Source organism: Fringilla coelebs, assembly GCF_963513975.1.
Source record: "Fringilla coelebs genome assembly, chromosome: 19".
NCBI classification, from domain to species: domain Eukaryota; kingdom Metazoa; phylum Chordata; class Aves; order Passeriformes; family Fringillidae; genus Fringilla; species Fringilla coelebs.
The window spans coordinates 9319070-9337761 of record NC_140045.1 but is presented as its reverse complement, the minus strand read 5'-3'; the positions used below and the strand labels follow the sequence as shown (position 1 = coordinate 9337761).

General features: G+C 41.4%; 1 protein-coding gene across 1 annotated transcript in view; it reads left to right on the top strand.

The window, feature by feature from the left end:
• GRB2 (growth factor receptor bound protein 2) overlaps window positions 1-18692 on the top strand; it is a 49088-nt gene that overhangs the window by 24500 nt on the left and 5896 nt on the right. The window contains exon 3 of the mRNA XM_084218208.1: window positions 14579-14676. Within this exon, the coding sequence (XP_084074334.1) occupies window positions 14579-14676 (98 nt within the window). The remainder of the gene's footprint in view (window positions 1-14578; window positions 14677-18692) is intronic.

The following is an 18692-nucleotide window of genomic DNA, read 5'->3' as shown; positions in this document are numbered from 1 at the left end:
GGTCTGTCATTTTTATAGGTCATCTAAACAGTGCCTTTCTGTACAGTGGTGTTTATTGTTACACCAGGTTTTGAGAGAATCTGCAATGCTGGAACATAACTGAAGTTGCTGCCTGGAACCTCCAACTGCTTGAAGTGTCTGAGTCTAATCAGGCCTTATTGTTTTGTGCAGTACAGGGACCACCTGAGCTTCTCCTCTAGTTGTAATTCCTGTGCTCTGTAGAAAGAGAATTCAACCAAGTAACGGAACTTCACTGGGACTGAGCGAGTTGGAAAAAATTGAGCCCTTGAAAATAATGTATGTTTGGTTTTTTCTTTCACTCTGTCCTGTCTTGACTTACTCCTCAAACACTTGGGCCAGCATAGCATGGGAATGGAGAGTAAGAGGTGAGAATGAAGGGCTGGAGGGAAGGAAATACAGGGAGAAGCTGAACTTATCTCTGTCACAAGCTCTGCTTGTGGAGTTGTGTCTTGGGGACATGTCTGAGCTTTACAGACAGGACGCTGTGTTGAGCATCCCTCATATTGTGGTAGCACAGACATTCCTAGAGTTGTGCTGTGAACTGGACAAGGGTTTAGGATTGATTTTGTTGTGGTTTTGTGTTTTTTTGCATTCAGTGGCTTTTTTTTTGTTGTTTTGGCTTGATTTTTTTGACTTGTGTGGGAGTTTACTTTTTTCGTAAGATTGTTTTAATTTGATATAAAGTAGTTGTGCTTTTCCCTGCAAGTTGGATCAGCCACCCCAAGCTGATGTGGATGGCAGCCTCCATTCCTGCCCTGGGACTGTGCATTTGGGCAAGTCTCATGATGGCAAAGCCGCCCTTTCTTTTTGTAAGTTGAGGTGTTTTTCTTGCAGTTCTCAAGAAATCTTTAAAAGCTTGCCTTACCAAAAATGCTACTTCTATTGTGCATTCACACTGGGTGGTGATGGTTGTTTTGCTTTAAGTGCTGAGTTGCTGGCAATGTTTTAATATATTTTTAGATAACAGTGAAGTATTTGTTTTTTCAAATGAGAGGTAGGAAATTGCAAAGAATAAAGAATTGCATGAGCTGGCTCAGTGATAGCAAGCCTGTTCCATTTGGGGTAGTGGAGGAGGAAGGGGGAATAGATGGTGAGGTAAGAGCCGTTGCTGTGACACTCCCCCGGTAATAACTTCAGCAAGGAGCTGTCAAGGGTGGAAGGAAAAATAAAGATGCTGAGAATTCATGTACTTTGACACTTGATATGAATCATATCTCCTCTGTTGTAAGGGGAGGATAATTCATGTAAGCACTGTGAACCCTCCCTGTGGCAACCACAAATCTTTTCTTCTTTTCTCCCCTGAACTTGGTTCTTGGCAAAGCAGAGCGTAGATTGCAGTCCCTTTGAGGCAGGGGTTGGCTCTGTAAACAAGAGCCATAAGACTCCTGCACAAAATTCTAGCAGACTTGTTGAAGCCCTAGATTGATGAGGCAAATGTTTAATTTGTGGTGTCTGTTGGTGTAAGCCAGCTGCAGTAAGCCTTGCATCTGAATGCCTCATGTAGCCTGGAGATTGGATGATGATTTTTCATAACACAGTAGAAAAGTAATGAGGCTTTCTAGATTACTTTAAATACTATTTTCTGATGTAACTATCAATAGTTATTCTTTTCCATTTTGTGTGTGAAGTCTGCTTAATAAAAATCTTTGTCCTTCCATCCCACAAGCATTTATATCATTTTGTTTTCCATCAATAAGCCTGGGAAATTTTATGGCCACAACTAAATTATGGTTTTCCAAAGGTGCAGGTGCAACTGCTGTTGCCCATCCTAACAACAATAGGAAAATGTATTTTTATAAATTTATTTATATGTGTATTATCTTGAAATATGTTCTATTGAAACATATGTGTTTTATAGGTATGTATTTCAAGAGGCTTCTTTGCACAGACTGACAGTAGTTCATGCAGGGATTTTTAGACCCTGTCTAGGATCTCTTGGCACTTGGATCTTTTGGCACTTTGCAGCAATTGTTCAAAAAATGGAGTGTGGTCCTTTTAAAACTAATTTTCACTTTTCACCTTAAAATGAGATTTCAACACCCTTTATTTCACTCTTCTCAGTGAATGGGGAGACTGGATGGGGATTGAAATGCGTGGATGGGGAGGTCAGGATGTATTTTGAAATTGGGGAAAATGCAGTTCAAATACATGGTAATAATACTATTCTTAGATCACTGAGGCTGTAAAGCCTTTTTGGTGCTAAGAGGAAATAGCAACTTGAGCTTCATTGGCCAGTGATGAGCCTTTGCAGCTGGGGCCTGACCTGGGTGGTGGTGACATTTGGGGCAGCTGTTTCAGGGTAATGAAACCTGGGCTTTCCCTTCCTCTGTACTTTCCAATGCAAATTGCAGAGTATGCCCCGGGGACAGGCAGAAAAGTCCGTGTAGGTCTTAGGTGTGAAAGAAATTAGTAAATAGTGATTATGAAATTGTGATTGTTCAGTTGCTGCAGAGAGCTTCTTCCAGTTAGCACTCACTTGATGTTCTGTGTCTAAAAGGTGTGAGGTTTGTGCACATGTAATTTCCAACACCATAAAGCCCTGCTTTCTCCTTCGTGCAGTTTTGCAGTGTGTGGTAGGATGGAAGGGATGACTTTTGCTCTGCACCTGGGTGATGTAACCTGTAAAGAATTAAACTTGTCAGAAGGACCAGCAACTGTCATTGTTGACAGTACAGAGCACAAAAAGAGACTTGATGGATGAGCCCAGCAGCATTTCTTGTGTGTCCCTGAACTTTAGAGCTGTTTCATGTGTGAAGTCTGATCTTTTTCTGTCTACACTGCAGAAATCTTTAGATGTGTCTTGCCAAGATCCATTAGCTTGACCTGGCTGGCTGACGTGAAGGTATGACTGACCTGACTCTCCTTTCCATCTTTATCCATTAAAGGTCCCAGCTTGTATCCAGTTTGAAAAAAACAGTCTTAACACTTGTGCAAATAAGCCTGTCATCAGAAAACACAAATACATCTAGGTCTCAGCTGAGTCACTTGCTCCTGCTTCCCCAATTCCCTTCCTCCCACTTGCAGTCAGTGAGTTCTGAATTTTTGTTGCCCCAGAGCAGGACTACCCACGTGCTCCTTCTTGAGCTCTTGTCTCGTTCTTCCCCTAATCTGCTGTGTTTAAATCTTGGAGCAAGTTGAACTGTTCTTGCATGTGTACATTTAGAGGTGGATTGCTGCAAGAATTTTGAAGAAGCCTTTTGTGTCCTTTGAAACTGGAACCAAGGGTGTTTGCGTCATGGCAGTGCCCACTCCAGCAGTCCTGCCCTAATCCTTTCCTTCCTGTCTCCTCTGTTGCTTTGCTCCCAGAGCTCTGCCTTGCACTTTCTATGGAGCCAAGCAAGGAGGTGAGAAATACAGCACCTCCCTAAACTCTTCTGCACATCAGTTCTCCAGTGTGGGGAACTAAGCAGGTGCCTGGGGAGCACAGGTGGGAGTGTGCAGCCATTGCATAAACCAGCTCACAGAGCTGCTGCCAAACTTGGAGCCACCCCAGACTGAGAGTGTGGCCTCTGATTTTGTAGCTGGGTAGGAATTCCTGCTCAGAAGTATGAATTCCCAAGTAAGGTTGTTAATTCCAAGTTCAAGATGTGTGCAGTATCAGTATTAACAGTTTGATTGCTGACTGTGTTGAGAGATGCCTGGAGTTATTATTTTTCCCGAGTAAAGGCTTAAATCAACAGATTTTTGCTTGTAGTTCAATGTTTAGTAGAATAAGTTTTTGTGCCTTTCAAGGCATGACTTAACTGTGGATTTTAAGGACAATAAGGTCAATAAGAGATGCACAAAAGTTCAGTAGCGTAATAACGAGTGTTGCATAGTTTTTTCAGATACATTTTTCAGTTTATCCTATTGGATGTAACTAACCTAGGAACATTTTTCAGTTTATCCTATTGGATGTAACTAACCTAGGAAACTTTGTCCTGTAGATAATTAGTTGTCAAATATCATTCATGGAATCTTTCTGACAAAGAGCTGAGTAAGACTATTTTGCATTCTGTAAAATTTACAATGCTAAAATATATTAAGCAATCAATATCGAATAAGAATATATACTAGTAGAATCCTAAAGCTTTTACATTTTAAAACCAGATGAAGCAAAGTTGAGTTTTTTACTGCTCTCTTAACTTGTCTGCAGTGTAAAATGAAGGTGCACTGAGTACTGTAATAAAACAGTTTAAACAAAACCATATATTGGAAAAAAGATGTAAAGGTTATCTCTCTTGTAAATGTATGGCAGTTGTGTGGAAAGCCTTTTTTACCACCCCCTCCACCCCCCAAATTACATTACTGTTGTTAATAGCAGAAATCTGCCTGTTTTGATCCTTGGAAACCTGTTGGACCCTTTGCTCGTACATTTGGCATAGCTTTTTCACTGGAAAAATCCAGAGCAGCTGCAGCTCAAGTTAATTCGCTTCCTTTAGACATAAAAACTGAAAGTTGGTGCTTTGAACTCATGTAAGTTTTCTTAAAGGCCTTTATGGGGTTGTACCTTTTCTTAGTGTGTTTTAAAATGCAGCAAATGATTTTTCTAATTGTACTTCCCACAGGAACATAGTTGGGTTTTGGACAACCCTTACATTTTTTTCCTTCATTTTTGCTTTGTAGTAGGCAGCACTGGTATGTGACTTGCTCCTCACCAGATTGTCTGGTGATCAGTGCAAGGCGTGCACATTTTTTCTTTTAACTTTTTCCAGGTTTTCTAAGTACATCACGTTGTTAGTCACTCAGACTCATCCTGGGTTATCAGTCCTGGTTGTCATAGAATCATAGAATATCCTGAGTTGGAAGGGACCCACAAGGATCATCGAGTGCAGCTCCCAGCCCTGCACGGGCCAGCTCCAGGAGTCACAGCAGGTGCCTGAGGGCATGGTCCTTGAACTGTGTCCACTGTCATTGTCAGTCTGTTTTACAAGCTGAGTGACCTCATTTTGGTGACACCTCCTGTCATGATGGTTCGAAGAAATGTGAAAACAGGAAGATGTTGAACAAGGATCAAAGAGCTGTCAGAGTTGTAGGCAGAAATAATCAACTGCACCAGTGCAGGACGGGGAGTAACTCACTTGGTGTCAGTTCCTCTGAAAATGCGCCAGACATTACAGTGGAAAATCGGTTGAAATCACAGTGATGTCACCTCATATTGAGATGCACAGACAGGGCTGTAATACCTGTCCACCATGCAAATTAATTCTTCCACTCAGTGCATGTAAGGCTGTGACTGGGGAGCACTGTAGTTTGATGTCCACAGGCCTGCTGCAAAACTGCCCTCTGGTTACATACCCTAAATTTTTGATCAAAGATTAAGTCCAGATTGTCCCACTAATAATCATCATTCCTCCCACCCAGCTTTTCCAGCACTGGGGTCGAGATGCCTTATGTAGTGTGGTATTTTTACAGGATGCCAAGTGTTCAGAATTAGTTTATCTCCCTTAAGACATCCTGTTGGACTTTACCCACTGTTCTGTACATCACAGCCCCTCTGTTGTGTACAAGCATTAGAATGGCTGTAATGGAGAATGTCTTACATGAAGCAGTTGCTGGATATCACTCCACAAATAACTATTCCTATCTGGTTAAAATTTATATGTAAATTGTTGAGTTTCTGTGCTAGGGAAAGCAGTAATTTAGAGTGAAAGTAGTGGAGTGGAGTGTTGGGTTTGGTGGTTTCTTGGGCAGCGAAGTGTAGCAGAGGTAATGGTACACACACTCTATTTAGAACAGAAAGGACAACTGTCCTAATTTCAGCATCTTTTTCTCTTTCATTCTTGATGGAGGAATTTTGAGAATTTTATATCTGTAGAGGTTTGGAGTACCAAGCATGAGGTGATCAAGGGCTGGTCGTGAGTGGTGCACTATCCTGTGCTTCATGCAAACCTGCCCTTGTCCTCCAGTGAATGTTTTGGTCCTTGACTGTGGTATGTTCCAAGGCAACATGTGGGACAGCCAGACAGGAGCTCTACTTCTGGTGCTGCCTCTGTTTTATGAACAGAGGCATTGTCCCTGTCTCTGGGATGGGTGTAGAGAAATACACTCTCCAGCTGTGCATTTTAGTGGGAGATATCGGGACTAAGTAGGACACGTGCAAATAGAAGTAGGAACTGCTGGGTATTCAAGTAAAATTGTTATGCAAAGCAGGTTACAGAATGGATTTTGCAAGCTGTGAATGTCTGACCTATGGGCTGTCAGGAATATGTATTTCCCCAGGGTATTTTCAATTTTACTGTAGTGACCAGCTTCATTTGTGTTGTAAAGCTCTAAAAGGACAAGCACATGCTATGATTGCTTGTTCTTCATTATCTTTTTCAGTTTTTGAGACACTCTATCAAGTCCTGGCTTACAGTGGAGCCAGCACAATGAGAGAAGCGAAGAAAGTGAGAAATGTGTAATTCGTATATGCTTTGCAAACTGCCACAAACCCACTAGTGATATTTCTGCTGTTTCTCTGTTAAGCTTGAAAACAATTCTGAAACACTCTCATTGGAATGTTTAATAGCTATTTTTTAGTATTTTCTGATAGTGACTTTCAGCCTTCATCCCTCAGAGTTTATGCCAAGAGCTCTTACAAAGCTTCACAATTTCATTCAAGGGCTGAAAGGTTGTAGTTGGCTGTACTTGGATAAATAGTCTAAAACATGTGATTACAGGTGTGTTTTATGCTTGGTGTCCATGTTGCTAAACTTGAAGTTGCAGTTTGAAACAGCCCTTGTAAGATGGCCTGGAATTTATAGCACTGGTGTTTGCAGCAGATATAGGAATAGAAACCAGGAGACCTTACTCTGACCTGTAGGTAAAAAGACTTCTTTCAAAATTTTTCTTCTCAAAATTGAGGCTTTATTTTAGGTGCTTAAGGCAATGTGTGCTCTGTTCTTTATGTAGACATGTGCATATATGCACTTGGCTTGTTTTGGAGTCTGATTTTGGATTTTGAACCTTTCCCAAATAGAGCAGGTTTGTACTCAGAATTCAAGGCTGTTTCCTTTCCTCAGGAAAAAAGAGGGAGGATTGCATAGAGCTCTCTAGGCTTCTGGACCTGTCTTCAGTTTGTGCTTCCTCAAAGGTGGTTTTGCTGGGACCCTGTTTAATCCTAAATTAAGCAATGCTAAATAAAACCTCAGTGAATAACTTATTCACAAGCAAGTGCCCATCCCTAGTAATACCTGAGTGAATTAATCAACACTGCTCAACAGAAAACTGACCAAATGCTGTGCTCTTCAGGGCTTCCAAATTTGGTGTGGATTGAGTTTGAGATTAAGGAAGGATGTTTTGTCTTCTGTTTCCGTGATAACATCCTGAGCGCTACAGCTCGTTATAAAAGGCGCCTGGTCCTGGTCTTTAGTCACTGTAAACTAACCCTTAGTCTTTTGGGGAAAAACAACACTCCCCTTCCTCTTTTTAAGAAACTGCTCTTGTGAATCCTTGAGCATTCTGCCCTCCACATATTCAGGCCAAGCTGTGGAGCTCAAGCTGTGCTAACAAGCTTTTTACGGGTTTGCACTCCATTTTGATCAGGCACTGGAATGAGTCTGTGTATTGCAGCATCGTTTGTTGAAGTAGTCCTTACATTATGAAGTTTGTCAGAGTTAGTGTTTATTTAAGTACCATAAAAGTTGCTGAACATAAAATGAATCTCATTTCTGAGTCCCTGCTGTTTCGGAAGCACTTGGGGGTCTTTGAGATGTGGAAAGACTAATTAGAATGTGAGCTGTAGCTACTTCAAGCTCTGTAAAGCTATTTTTATTTGAGTTGCAAAATCATTAATAGTGATTTTTTTGCTTCAGGCTGCCATGCTTCCTGTTAGGGAGATTTTCCATCAACCTTTTTGAAAACAGGTTATCTACAGCTTAACCTTTATACAGGTGGTAGTAGTGGGAAGACTAACTTGAAGGGAATTCTGTAGTTATGGGGGCTGGCATCTCTCTACCACAAGAGCAGAGTCAGAACTGGCACATTTGTTATCATTTTACCTCCATTTGTTTGTGCTAGTGGAAGCTTCCTGCACAGAAGGAATGCAAGACCTGTAGCAAAGTTTCTTGAACTTGACTGACTCCTTCCAGGATCTCCATTAGACATTTTGGAACTCACTGCAGTATACTTTAAAATACTGGGTTTTTTTCCTCCAATCTTTGTTCCACGTGAACCAAAAAAGGTGAGCCATAGGGAAAGAGAATTGTCTAGATTGGTTTTTTTACTTCTCTTTTTCCTATTATCCTTAATAAAAAACTCTTCACAGTTGAAGACTTTTGCCAGAGGGAGACATGGTAGTACCAGACTGGCAAGGCCTGAGAGAGAAGGTGAGTTAGTCTGTGCTGAGTTCTGTCCTTGTGGCTAGACTTGACTATGCCTCAGCTAACGTAAAGTTGTTTCGAGTGTGCTTGTGTTACCTACAAAAAAATATAGGTGGTTTTGTAAAAGTTTGAATGCTAATGCCTTGCTCCACTCCTCTCTTTGGAATTTTCTTTGTTACAACAGATTTTACTGTGCTTGCCAACCAGTGCAACTATGGATTTCTTGCTGACTTTAATCAGTGCTCCTATGGATTTGAGTTTGGCATGGTGAAATATTACATGGAATTGTAGTGACAACTTGTCTTTATCTCATGCAGTTAAAAATAACATCATTTTCTGTAATCTTACCCAGCTACTTCTCCCCATTAACCCTTTCAGAAGTGTAGTGTAATTCTGAATTTATCTGTAAATGTTAACGTTGCACAAACCTCCAGTGGTGAGTAGTTTTGTGCAGCAGATATGGAGGGCAATATTATTTCAGGTTTGAAAAGGGAAGCTTAGATCCTAGAGTGGCCTTGTCCTCTGGCTTTGTTGTTGGTTTGTTGTCTCAACTTTGTAATGTATTTTACTTTGGAGGAGTTTCCAGGTTCCTTCAAGATGAATGGAAATAACTTAGACATATTTTATTTGCAAAGAAACTAAAGGCAGCAGTTGATAACCCAGATACCAGCCTTCTGCTTTTAAAAGCTTCAAAATGTCCTCTTCTGGACTCTGCTTCCAGCTGCTTGGCTGTTGTGGTAAAAGGCTGTGGATGTGCATGTGCAAAGTCTGTGTGTAGAAGCAGCAGTGTCACTTCAGATAAGACTTCTGACAAAAGCACCACTGAGGCGTGGAGAAGAAAGACCCCTGGACTTCGTTGTGGTGGAGAGACTTTCTGAATTACTTTGAGTTTGTGTTTTGTGCTCTTCTTGTGCCTTTAAAAAGCTGTGGGTGGAAGAAGTGTTTCTATAGTGATAATGGGAATCGGGGAGAGTGAGAATAAAAACCTGTATCTATAACACATTACTGCATTATAGAGCAATCTACCTCCATTATTTAGGTATTATATTATACTACTTGGTAGTTGAGTGCAATTTGAGGAACAATCTTTCTCTGGCTGTTTTCGTTAATATTTGTTCAGTGGTTGTTAAGCATTTCCACAGTTTTTTATATCTACCTAGAGAACAAGTATTCACAGTCATAAAGGATGTCCAAACGTGATACTGTAGGCTTTGTTCTGAAAAATGTGGGTATTTTGCATTTCTTATGTGTTATCATGATAAATTGAATTTAAGGAAAAGCCTAAAATATTTCAGCAGTTACGTGTTCTTGAGTCACACTAATTGTCCAGTGCATTGAAAGTTGGTAGTTTGTAGTTGTAGTTTGTATTATGTATTGAAAGTTTGCAGTTAAAATTAACTGTTCTCTGTGTGATGAGTAAATCAAGAAAAGAAAAACTGATTTGCCCTAGTCTGAGTCACAGTGCCATTTCAAAGGGCAGATTTCCCCAGGTTTCCTTAAGGTGCCATTCCTGCCTCACAGCCACAGGCAGGAGGATTCATTTGTTTAACACGAGGTTGAGACAGGAGCTGCAGGTGACCAAGGCCATGTCTTGGGTTGTCTTTGCCAAATCCTGAAGAAATTAATTTTAATGTCCTGTGGTGCCATTTACAATAAATTTGTAGATGTGAGAAATGACGCCTCACTTTTTAAAATTTTAAAAGGTTTATTGAACCACAACAAGAGACTGAATAAGGAAAAGGGAGAGCGCTGTGTGCCTGGCTGCAGCCAGAGGCACAGGGCCCACACCCTGACAGCCCCAATACAAGCTGTTGGTAAGCCAACCCCTTGGGAAGCTGAGCTCTGGTGCAAATGTCACTCTTCAGACCCAGCTCCTCCTTCATCCCACCCCTCGGAGTCTGTGCAGTCCTTCCTGCTCAACCCTTCTGATGGTCAGAGATCAACTTTCAGCATTACAAAACTTATTCGTAAAAGAACCAGATCTTAACAGAACTTCTTGCATTCAACATTTGCGAGAGCCAACGTCACGCTGTCCATTTATTACACAGAGAACAAAAATGGTTTGTATCGGGCTGTGCTGAACTTGCTTTGTTGAATCCAGACAGTTTCCCTTGAAGCAGTTTTTACTTGCTGGTTTATATCTAGTTTGTAACTCTCAGAGCAGAAAAGGAGCAATTTTTCTCTGAAATGAAAAGCAATGTTAAAGCACCTCTGCTTTAACACCCTCTCTGAGGGTGAGAACCCTGCTGCCAAGGGCCGTTCCATCCTGGGACAAGTAATTTCCAGGCTTAGAAATTCAATTGCAGAAGTGCCCCCTTTGAAACATTTGTTCATTTAATAAATTTTAATTCATGCCTTAATTTGAGTGTTGTGAGTGTTTTCCTTGGATTTTTTAGACTTTGGGAATGTTTTTATTGTACGGCTTTGTTTTCTTTGTGGCATTGTCATGTAACTTTGTGGAGGAGAAAAACTGCACTGGCAATAACAGGTGCTACTGCAGCAGTTGTGTTATGCTTTCTGTTTCAGTTAGCACAGTAAGAGTCCCAAAACCTTGGAGTTCAGGGAAAAGAGGAGCTTCAGCCAAAACTCAGAGCCCTCTCTGTATACATTTTTTGGGGGGTGTCTCTCCAAAACCAAAGCATGCTGATTAATTTGGCTAAATTCACAGCACATAATATTCAAGGCATTATATTTAGTTTCATGTTTGCATATGGCTGTCAGCTTGAGAACTGAGCCAGATCTGCTTGTTACGTACCAGTTTAGTGACTGTGTGTTCCTGACAGTGGCTGGGTTTTGAGAGGTTTGAGACTGGTGTACAATTCCCAAGGGTGTCCTTGGAAATACTCGCTAGGTATAGAATTGAACATGTCTGGGGATGGTTGCTGTGTGTGAACTGTTCTAGCTGAAACTTGGGAACTGCCTTGCTGCAACTCTTCTGCGGTGCCTCTTCCCCATTTCCATGGGAACAGATGGACTTTTGTTGATAAGAGCTGTCATCAAACTGGGAAACTGCCGGGTGCAGTTGAGCCACTCTTACTGTAAAACAGGGCTGACTGCGGGCTGAGGACATCACATGGCAGCATGGCTTCAAACAGGGGGGATAAAAATATCCTTCCTCCTTTCAGGCACAGATGCCCCAGTGTGAAGGGAAGAGTCATTCTGGAATAGACCTGGTTGGATCTATGGCAGCCATGGGATTGGATGCAGAGGAACACTTTAGGTTTTGACCTACCCAAAGAGCAGCAGTTTTGAACAGTTGATCTAAAAAAGTATCAGATTTTTTGCAGATGTTGGAGGCTGTTCAGTTTGGAGCAGTGAATCTTTAAAGTTTCATTTTGTTACTTATTTGTGGTTTTGTTTTGTACTTGTCAAATTACTCAAAGCAAAATCTAGTGATGCTTGTGGTACTTAGATTAAATTTTGTAGCTTTAGTAAGTCCAGGGAAATCTTACTTTAATTCAGTTAAGAATAATTATTTTTCTTAGAGTCATAGCACTGTGTTTTAATATCCAGATGATACATTTTAATATGATTTCTTATCTGGAAGTCACTTGGAGATATAGAATAAATGGATTTACTGGGTGCTTTTCATAAAGCATTTTGCAGTAAAATGGTTTAATTACTTAGTTCTTTAATTTCAGTGGATTTATGATTTAAAATAAGAGAGCAGTGTCAGATGTAAACGTCAGAAACAGATACATTAATGCACAAGATTCCTATGTGTGTTCCTGACTTTTTATTTACATTTCACTAAAGGATGTTAGTGGCATAATTTTTTTTTTTGGAAGCTGAAAGTTTACAGGACTGTTCTGCAGTTTTCATGGTAAAAACTTTCCATAACTTCATAGGATCTACCAGAATTCAGCCTTGTGTATGTGACTGCAAAGTTATCCCGAATTAAGGCACTTCAGTACAAGTCAGTTTTGCTTGTCTAAGCATTGGGGGCAGCTCCAGGGGTGTCTGACACTGTCAAAAGAAATGGTTTTGCAGATCTGTGTTGTGGAGATGACTCCTGTTGAAATGATACGGGAACATGGAGCTTTGCAAAGCAACAGTGTGTTCTGTTCTTACTGGAAGAGCCAGAAAGGGGAACCCAGGGCTGTTTACAGGGTGAGTGTCTGTGTATGAGCTCTCTGGTCTGTAACACAGGGCACGGATCCCTGGCTGCTTGCCAGGGTGTGGATGGAGCTGTGACAGCTCGTTAAAGTGATCCTAGAAAGGACAACGGGCTGCGAAGATAGTGTCAGCCTGGGGGTGTGAGGCAGGAAAAGGTCTTGGGAGCAAACACAGCTGCTCCTGGGGGAGCTGCGGAGCGCTCATCACTACAGCAGAAGTCCCCTGAACGGGTTGGACGTGCAGATGTGTAGGCAGTTACCTTACCCTGCCTTTAATCAGTTCTTTTTTATTCTTGTCACAAAGCTTTAATGCGTCCCTCAGCACTGCTCCCTCGCTGGTGTTTGGCTTCAGGCCAGGCATTAATGAGTACCCCAAGCTCGATGTGATTTGGCTCCTCCAAATCTATTAGCATATCTTCAGAGCAAGATAAAACTCATTAAAATAATTTACATTTGGGCGTTAGAATTTCTGATAACTTTTTAATACCTACTGCTGAGTCCCCAAAACTGTGGCACTGTACTTCAGGTGAAACTACAATTTACACATTCTTTCTGGAAAAAAACAGACTGCCAGATCCCTTAACTGCTCTCTGATGGTGATGAGTCTGTAGCACATGAGCTTTTCAAAGCTCATGGGAGTTATCTCTGATAAAGGAATGCATGCCATTGTGTAAGATTTGGTTTATTAGAAATCGTATTAAAATATGTTGTATTTGAGTTGTGTTCTATTGTGCAGGACTCTAGTGAAGGCAGCTGAGGAATCAGTCCCTGCCCAGGTTGCTGTCCCGCAGCTCCAAGGCAGTCCAGCAGACATCAGCTGATCCAGGGCAGCACTCCATGTGTGAGCTCTCACCTTAGAGTCTGTAACAGAGCCACGCTTGAACTGCTCATGACCTGTGCTCAGATGATGCCAGCTAAAAGACTGAACTCTGCTCTGCATGCTGGAGCAGTGCTTGTACATAAATGCATGGAAGCCCAAAGTAGTAGCTGCACAAAAGACAGCTTGAATGTTTTATCCACATGTAAGTTACTTGGGGTCTTTTAAGTGTTAAAGCCTCTTCAGCTGAAAATATTGAGAAATGGGCCTTAAAGATGGATGTCTTTGCTCACCTGAGTTCTGTAGATGTGGCCCTGCTGCTGTTAGCTCCCCAGTGGAAGTGCTGGCACCCGGGGAATGTATGTCCATCCTGTCAGCCTCTTCCCTTGGGAGTGAAGGAACATCCAAGTAACTCTTACTCCCTGGAATTTGCTGGGGTGGCTCACATTTGCCACATGTCATTTCAGTAGGTTTTGAGGTTTTTATCTGTCATACATAGCAGTCAGCAGTGAGGCAGATCTAGGGTGTTGGTGTGTCACAGTTTTGAAAGGCAGCAAGTACTGATCTTTAGAGTTTCATTTCTGATACACTCCAGTCAGCTGTAAGAATGAGACATGCACTTGCAAATTTTTGTCTGGTTTTACTTTTTATTTGTTTTTAATTTCCTCTCACCACCCTTGCAATGAAGAAACATAGTGGCATAGCAAAAGAGTTAGTTTGAGGGTTTGTTGGATATCTTCACCATAACTCTGTGTGTGTAGCATGTGATCTCTGGATCTGCATTCGTGTTTCTTTCTCTTTGCATTTCCTCATCTTGCTGCATTCAGGCAATGCTAATCATGTGATACATTTGTGACTTGAGACTTTTTTTTTTGTGTTGGCAAACAAAATCATCTTGAGGAGAGGTAGTTTCAAACAATAGCATGGTTTTATTTACAAACATAATACAATATTGGAGGGACTGCCTTCAGTCAGTGCACCAGACTTGCCTATTGCACCATACCAGTTGACAGAAATTCAATGAAAAATAAATCATCACAGTTTTTAGAGCAAGTATGCTTTGAAATGCCAATTTATGCTTTTTAAAACTACCTTTTTATGTGGCTCCTCTCTTGTGACTCCTGATCTTTCATTCACGTTCAAAATTACAGCAAAAAAGTATCCCCTTCAAAAATAAAAAGAAGGAACTTTGTTCATCTTCATTTGCTGTTTGAATGTGTTTAACTTTATTAATGTAAAAACTGCTCAACACAAATGGGAAGAATTAACCTGGTACCTTCATCAGTCTTGCTTGTATCTTGAATGTACCTCAAGCTTAATTTTTGTTTGCTTCCTTCCTTCAGGTTTTGAATGAAGAATGCGATCAGAATTGGTACAAGGCAGAACTCAATGGAAAAGACGGCTTCATTCCCAAGAACTACATAGAAATGAAACCCCATCCGTAAGTAGAGCTTTTGGGTTGGGCTCTCTTGGTCTCACTCTGGGCATCCTCACAAACAGAAGGGTGGTTTCCTGCTAAAATTTTACCTGATCTACTCAAATGTACAGACAGGTAAAGGATGGCTGGTGAGCTGTGTGTTTCTGGCTGTAGTGTTTGCTTTAACTCCTCTCACAGTAGCTGCATAGCAGGGTGTTTTGGGAGGCTTTTCTGGTGCTTCCTCTGGTATTTTTTAAGGTCAGACAGAGCAGCCTTGGAGTTAGCAGCCATAAACCAGCAGAAAACCCTTGAGTAGAGAGTTTGCACTACCACTGCCCCAGGAAAAGTGTCTATGTTTTTGTGATGATTCTCAATTTTACTTACTGAGCAGCTAAAAGTAAAAATCATGGCATTCACAGCTCTGCAAAAGGGTATTTGGAGCTGAACTTGTAGTATGTCTGTCACATCCTGAGTATAGAATCACAGGATTGTTAAAGTTGGGCAGGACCTGTAGCAGTCATCTGGTCCAACACCTTCCTCACAAAACAGGCTGACCTCAAAGTGCTGTTACACAAGTATTGTTGCCTTGAACCTGCTGCTCCAAAGAGCTGTGTTTGAGTAACTGCTTCAAACCTTTCCCCCTAGGTGTAATGAACCCAGCCTATGAAAACTGTAGCATTTCATGACTGGGTATTTTCTTTGTGTCAGTTCATGTGTTTCTGCTGTCTTCTGCTAAACTTTGGTTCTCCAACCTTTGAGATCCTATGACATCTGAACAAGAACAGCAAGCTCTGGGTAACAGATTCAAAGGGAGGTTTAGGAGGGTGAAGCAAAACCTGTAATCAGGGGTTTTACAAGAAGCTGTAGCGTTTCATTTGCTCACAAAAACTGATGATTAATGTAAGTGTTGACTGTCATTATATAATGAAGATATTGCAGTTAAATGCAATCAAGAATTATTTTTCTAAAGGCCCTTTTGAAATAGCAGAAGGAAGCTTCTGAGGGCCTGGCCCCAAGAAGGAAGAAGAAGTGTCATACTTTAGGGCAGCCAAGTGGGAAGTGAAGCAAGGACACACAAGAAAATTCTGAAATTTTTTAAGGCCTTGCTTTTGGTAGTAACAAGTCTGGTTTACACTGATTGTGCCAGTCCACTGAGGATCACAAATCCACATTGCAATGTCTCCCATATTGATTTGATGCTTGTACCTTCTTATGACAATTTTCCAGGCATATGAGTTATCCTGCAGTGATGTCTCCTATGATGATCAGTTCATTCTGTGATCCTCCATGGAGTTTTGTTTTAGATTAATAGACCTGTCAGTTTTTCACTTTTTTTGTATCAAAAGAGAATGAACAATATTTGAGCCTGCAAGTGGGCAAATTTGGTGGGGGTTTTTAAGCATAGTTAATTTGATTTTATCTGAAGAGGTTTTAAACTGCTGATGGCATCTGGATGGAGGCAGTGTCATGTGTCATCAATGCTGGGAGTCTTAACTACTGCATTTTAACAGCCCTGGGAAATGATGCAAAAGTTTTTATAGCATAATGTTTGCTTAGCTGTAGTGCAGACCTCTCTAGTCATACAGGTCATACAAAAAGCAAACTGCAGGCAGCTGAGCAGTGAGAATGTTCTTTTACTCAGAGTATCATCAAATTGTTTTCAAGAGGTTTTGGAAAGAAAGCAACTGAATATGGCTTTAAATCCTATCCTAGGATCCAAAACTGAAATCTTCCAACTGCACAGCTGGTATTAAATGCCATGTTTCTCCTTACTTGTATTTTGCAAATCTTACAGATCACTTTGTAACTCCCAGCAAATGAAGCTGAAAGGAAAATGTTGCACTTTTCAGTGACCAGATTTACCTAGGGATTAACCTGAAGGGTTAATCTGAATTACCACCTCAATTAACAAAGCAAAGACTGAGCAAAATTAAGCAGGACAGAGAAGAGCTACAGAAAGCTCCGGGCAGGGAAGTTATGGTGAAGGCACAGCAACACCTTGCTCTGGAAGCGTGCAGGGGAAGACTTTGCTGTTTATGAAACACACCATGGATCTGATCCAGGCTATCTCAGGTCTTTGTGTTTGTTATCAGCTTGTCCTGGGGATATTGCTGAAGTCTCATTTTGCAGCATTGTAATTTCTGTGGAGGAACTCGGCCAAGTGAAATGATGGTGCGAAGTGAAGCCGAAGGAATTGCCAAAGTGCCGATTGAGGGGAGGCTGGGAGCGATGAGAACGTGTGCTGTACAATCAGTGCAGCTCCCTCTGGCTGTGCAGCATCAGCAGGAATGCCTGCTTTGGTTCTGCAGTGCTGACAGGATGAGTTTCACCTGCATTACAGAGCTTGTTGGAGTCAAGCCTTATCAGGCTTCCCCTTCAGAAGAAAAGTTGTGGGAATGTCCTTGTCACTTTGCCTAATTCTTTACAAGTGATTTTTGACATGCTGTGGTGTTTTTTAATTTTTTCAGACATTCTGTAGCAAATGTGTGCAACACTTCTGCTGCTTTACAACTGTGTTCTTAAGTAGACAGTAGTCCGGCAGAATAACTTTGTTTCATCTCTGGGGTTTTCTGTTCGTTTAATTCAGGTTCTTTTACTCTAGCTAATGTGGTAGTAAAGCTACAAAACTGCAAGGAAGCTTAAGAATTGTGAAAGATTTTTAGTCTTTCTGTTTGAAGTGCCTTAGAAGCAGCTAGCAGCAGAAAACTTACGTATCTTGCCGTTGTCACTTTGGAAGTGTTATTTCATTTAAAAGAATGGTACACTTCTACTTTGTAGTGATTCAGTAAAATTTAGGGGGAAACAGGTGAACTGTGGAGGCCTCAGGAAGGATTGTATTAAGCTCTTTCAGACTTTCTTTATTACTTTATAGAGAAAAATGAAGTTTTTTGTTTGTATTTAAGATGAAACTGTCACATGAGTAATTGAGAATTATTTGAGAACTAAACAGGATTAAGACACTTTGTAAACAAGAAATATGGTGAGATATCTAAAATCATAATATAAAGCTTGCTTCAAGCAGCATTTGGCAGAGAGACAATTCAGGACTTCCTTGTCTTCCTGACAGTAGTACCAAAAGCCCAGGAAATTAAATACTACCTTTGAATTCTGAAGGAGTTTCACTTAGTTTCTCTTGGTTGATTTTTGTGGGCAGCAGTGTGCAGTGAGGGGCAGATGGGTCTCCTGTGGTGGTCTGCCACCACCTCACCTCAGGTACCAAGAAGCAGCACAGGTGCTAAACCACCCAGAATGTACAAAATACCATGAAATTCTTAAACACTGGGAATAGGATGGTTGAGGGAGGAAGCTTTTCCTTTCTATTCCAGGGGATAAAAACACAATGAGAGTTTCAAGCAAGTAGAGTATGTTTGGTTACCAAGTAATCAGTCCTTCTTAAGCTCTAGAGGTAGTTTCCTCTTGCAGAGATAGATGTGGTGACTTCTTGACATCACAAGAGCTCCAGCTTCTCTTAAGAATGACTGTTTCAAGAAGGATTCTGCAACTCCTGCCTTGTTGCTGCAGTAAAACCTTCACTGCAGACAGTGGGCTGTGTGAGTGGAGCTCTTGTCATGAAATGCTCTCCTCTAAGGTCAGTCATCTGCGTGGGTGTGGGTGTGATAAGTGCTGCTGTCCTGTGTGATCTGTTCCTCAGAGCTGAAAGCTCTGCTTTTTATTTGTGAAGATGCTTCTGCTTTTCTCATGCCATGTGACCTACACTCATCCCTTCTTTGCCTTTAATCTTGGATTAGTCTAGAAATGCAGATGTAAATGGGGGCAAGGATCCCGTGACCAGTCTCTTGGTCAGTGCTGATGATCTGGTGGCCTGAGGTAGGTTCAGCCTTAGTGTCATGGTCAGCCTGTGGCTGGTGAGAATTTTGGATGTGGTTTGCATGAGGCTGCTCCTTCATGTGACTCTGCTGTGAAAACTGCTGTATTGTCCTGCCTGTGGGAGAAAGCAAGAAAAGAGGCTCCTGAAAGAAGTGTCATCAGCACTCCTAGCTCAGCACTCCTCTGCAGTGGAGCAGAGAGACCTTGAAGCA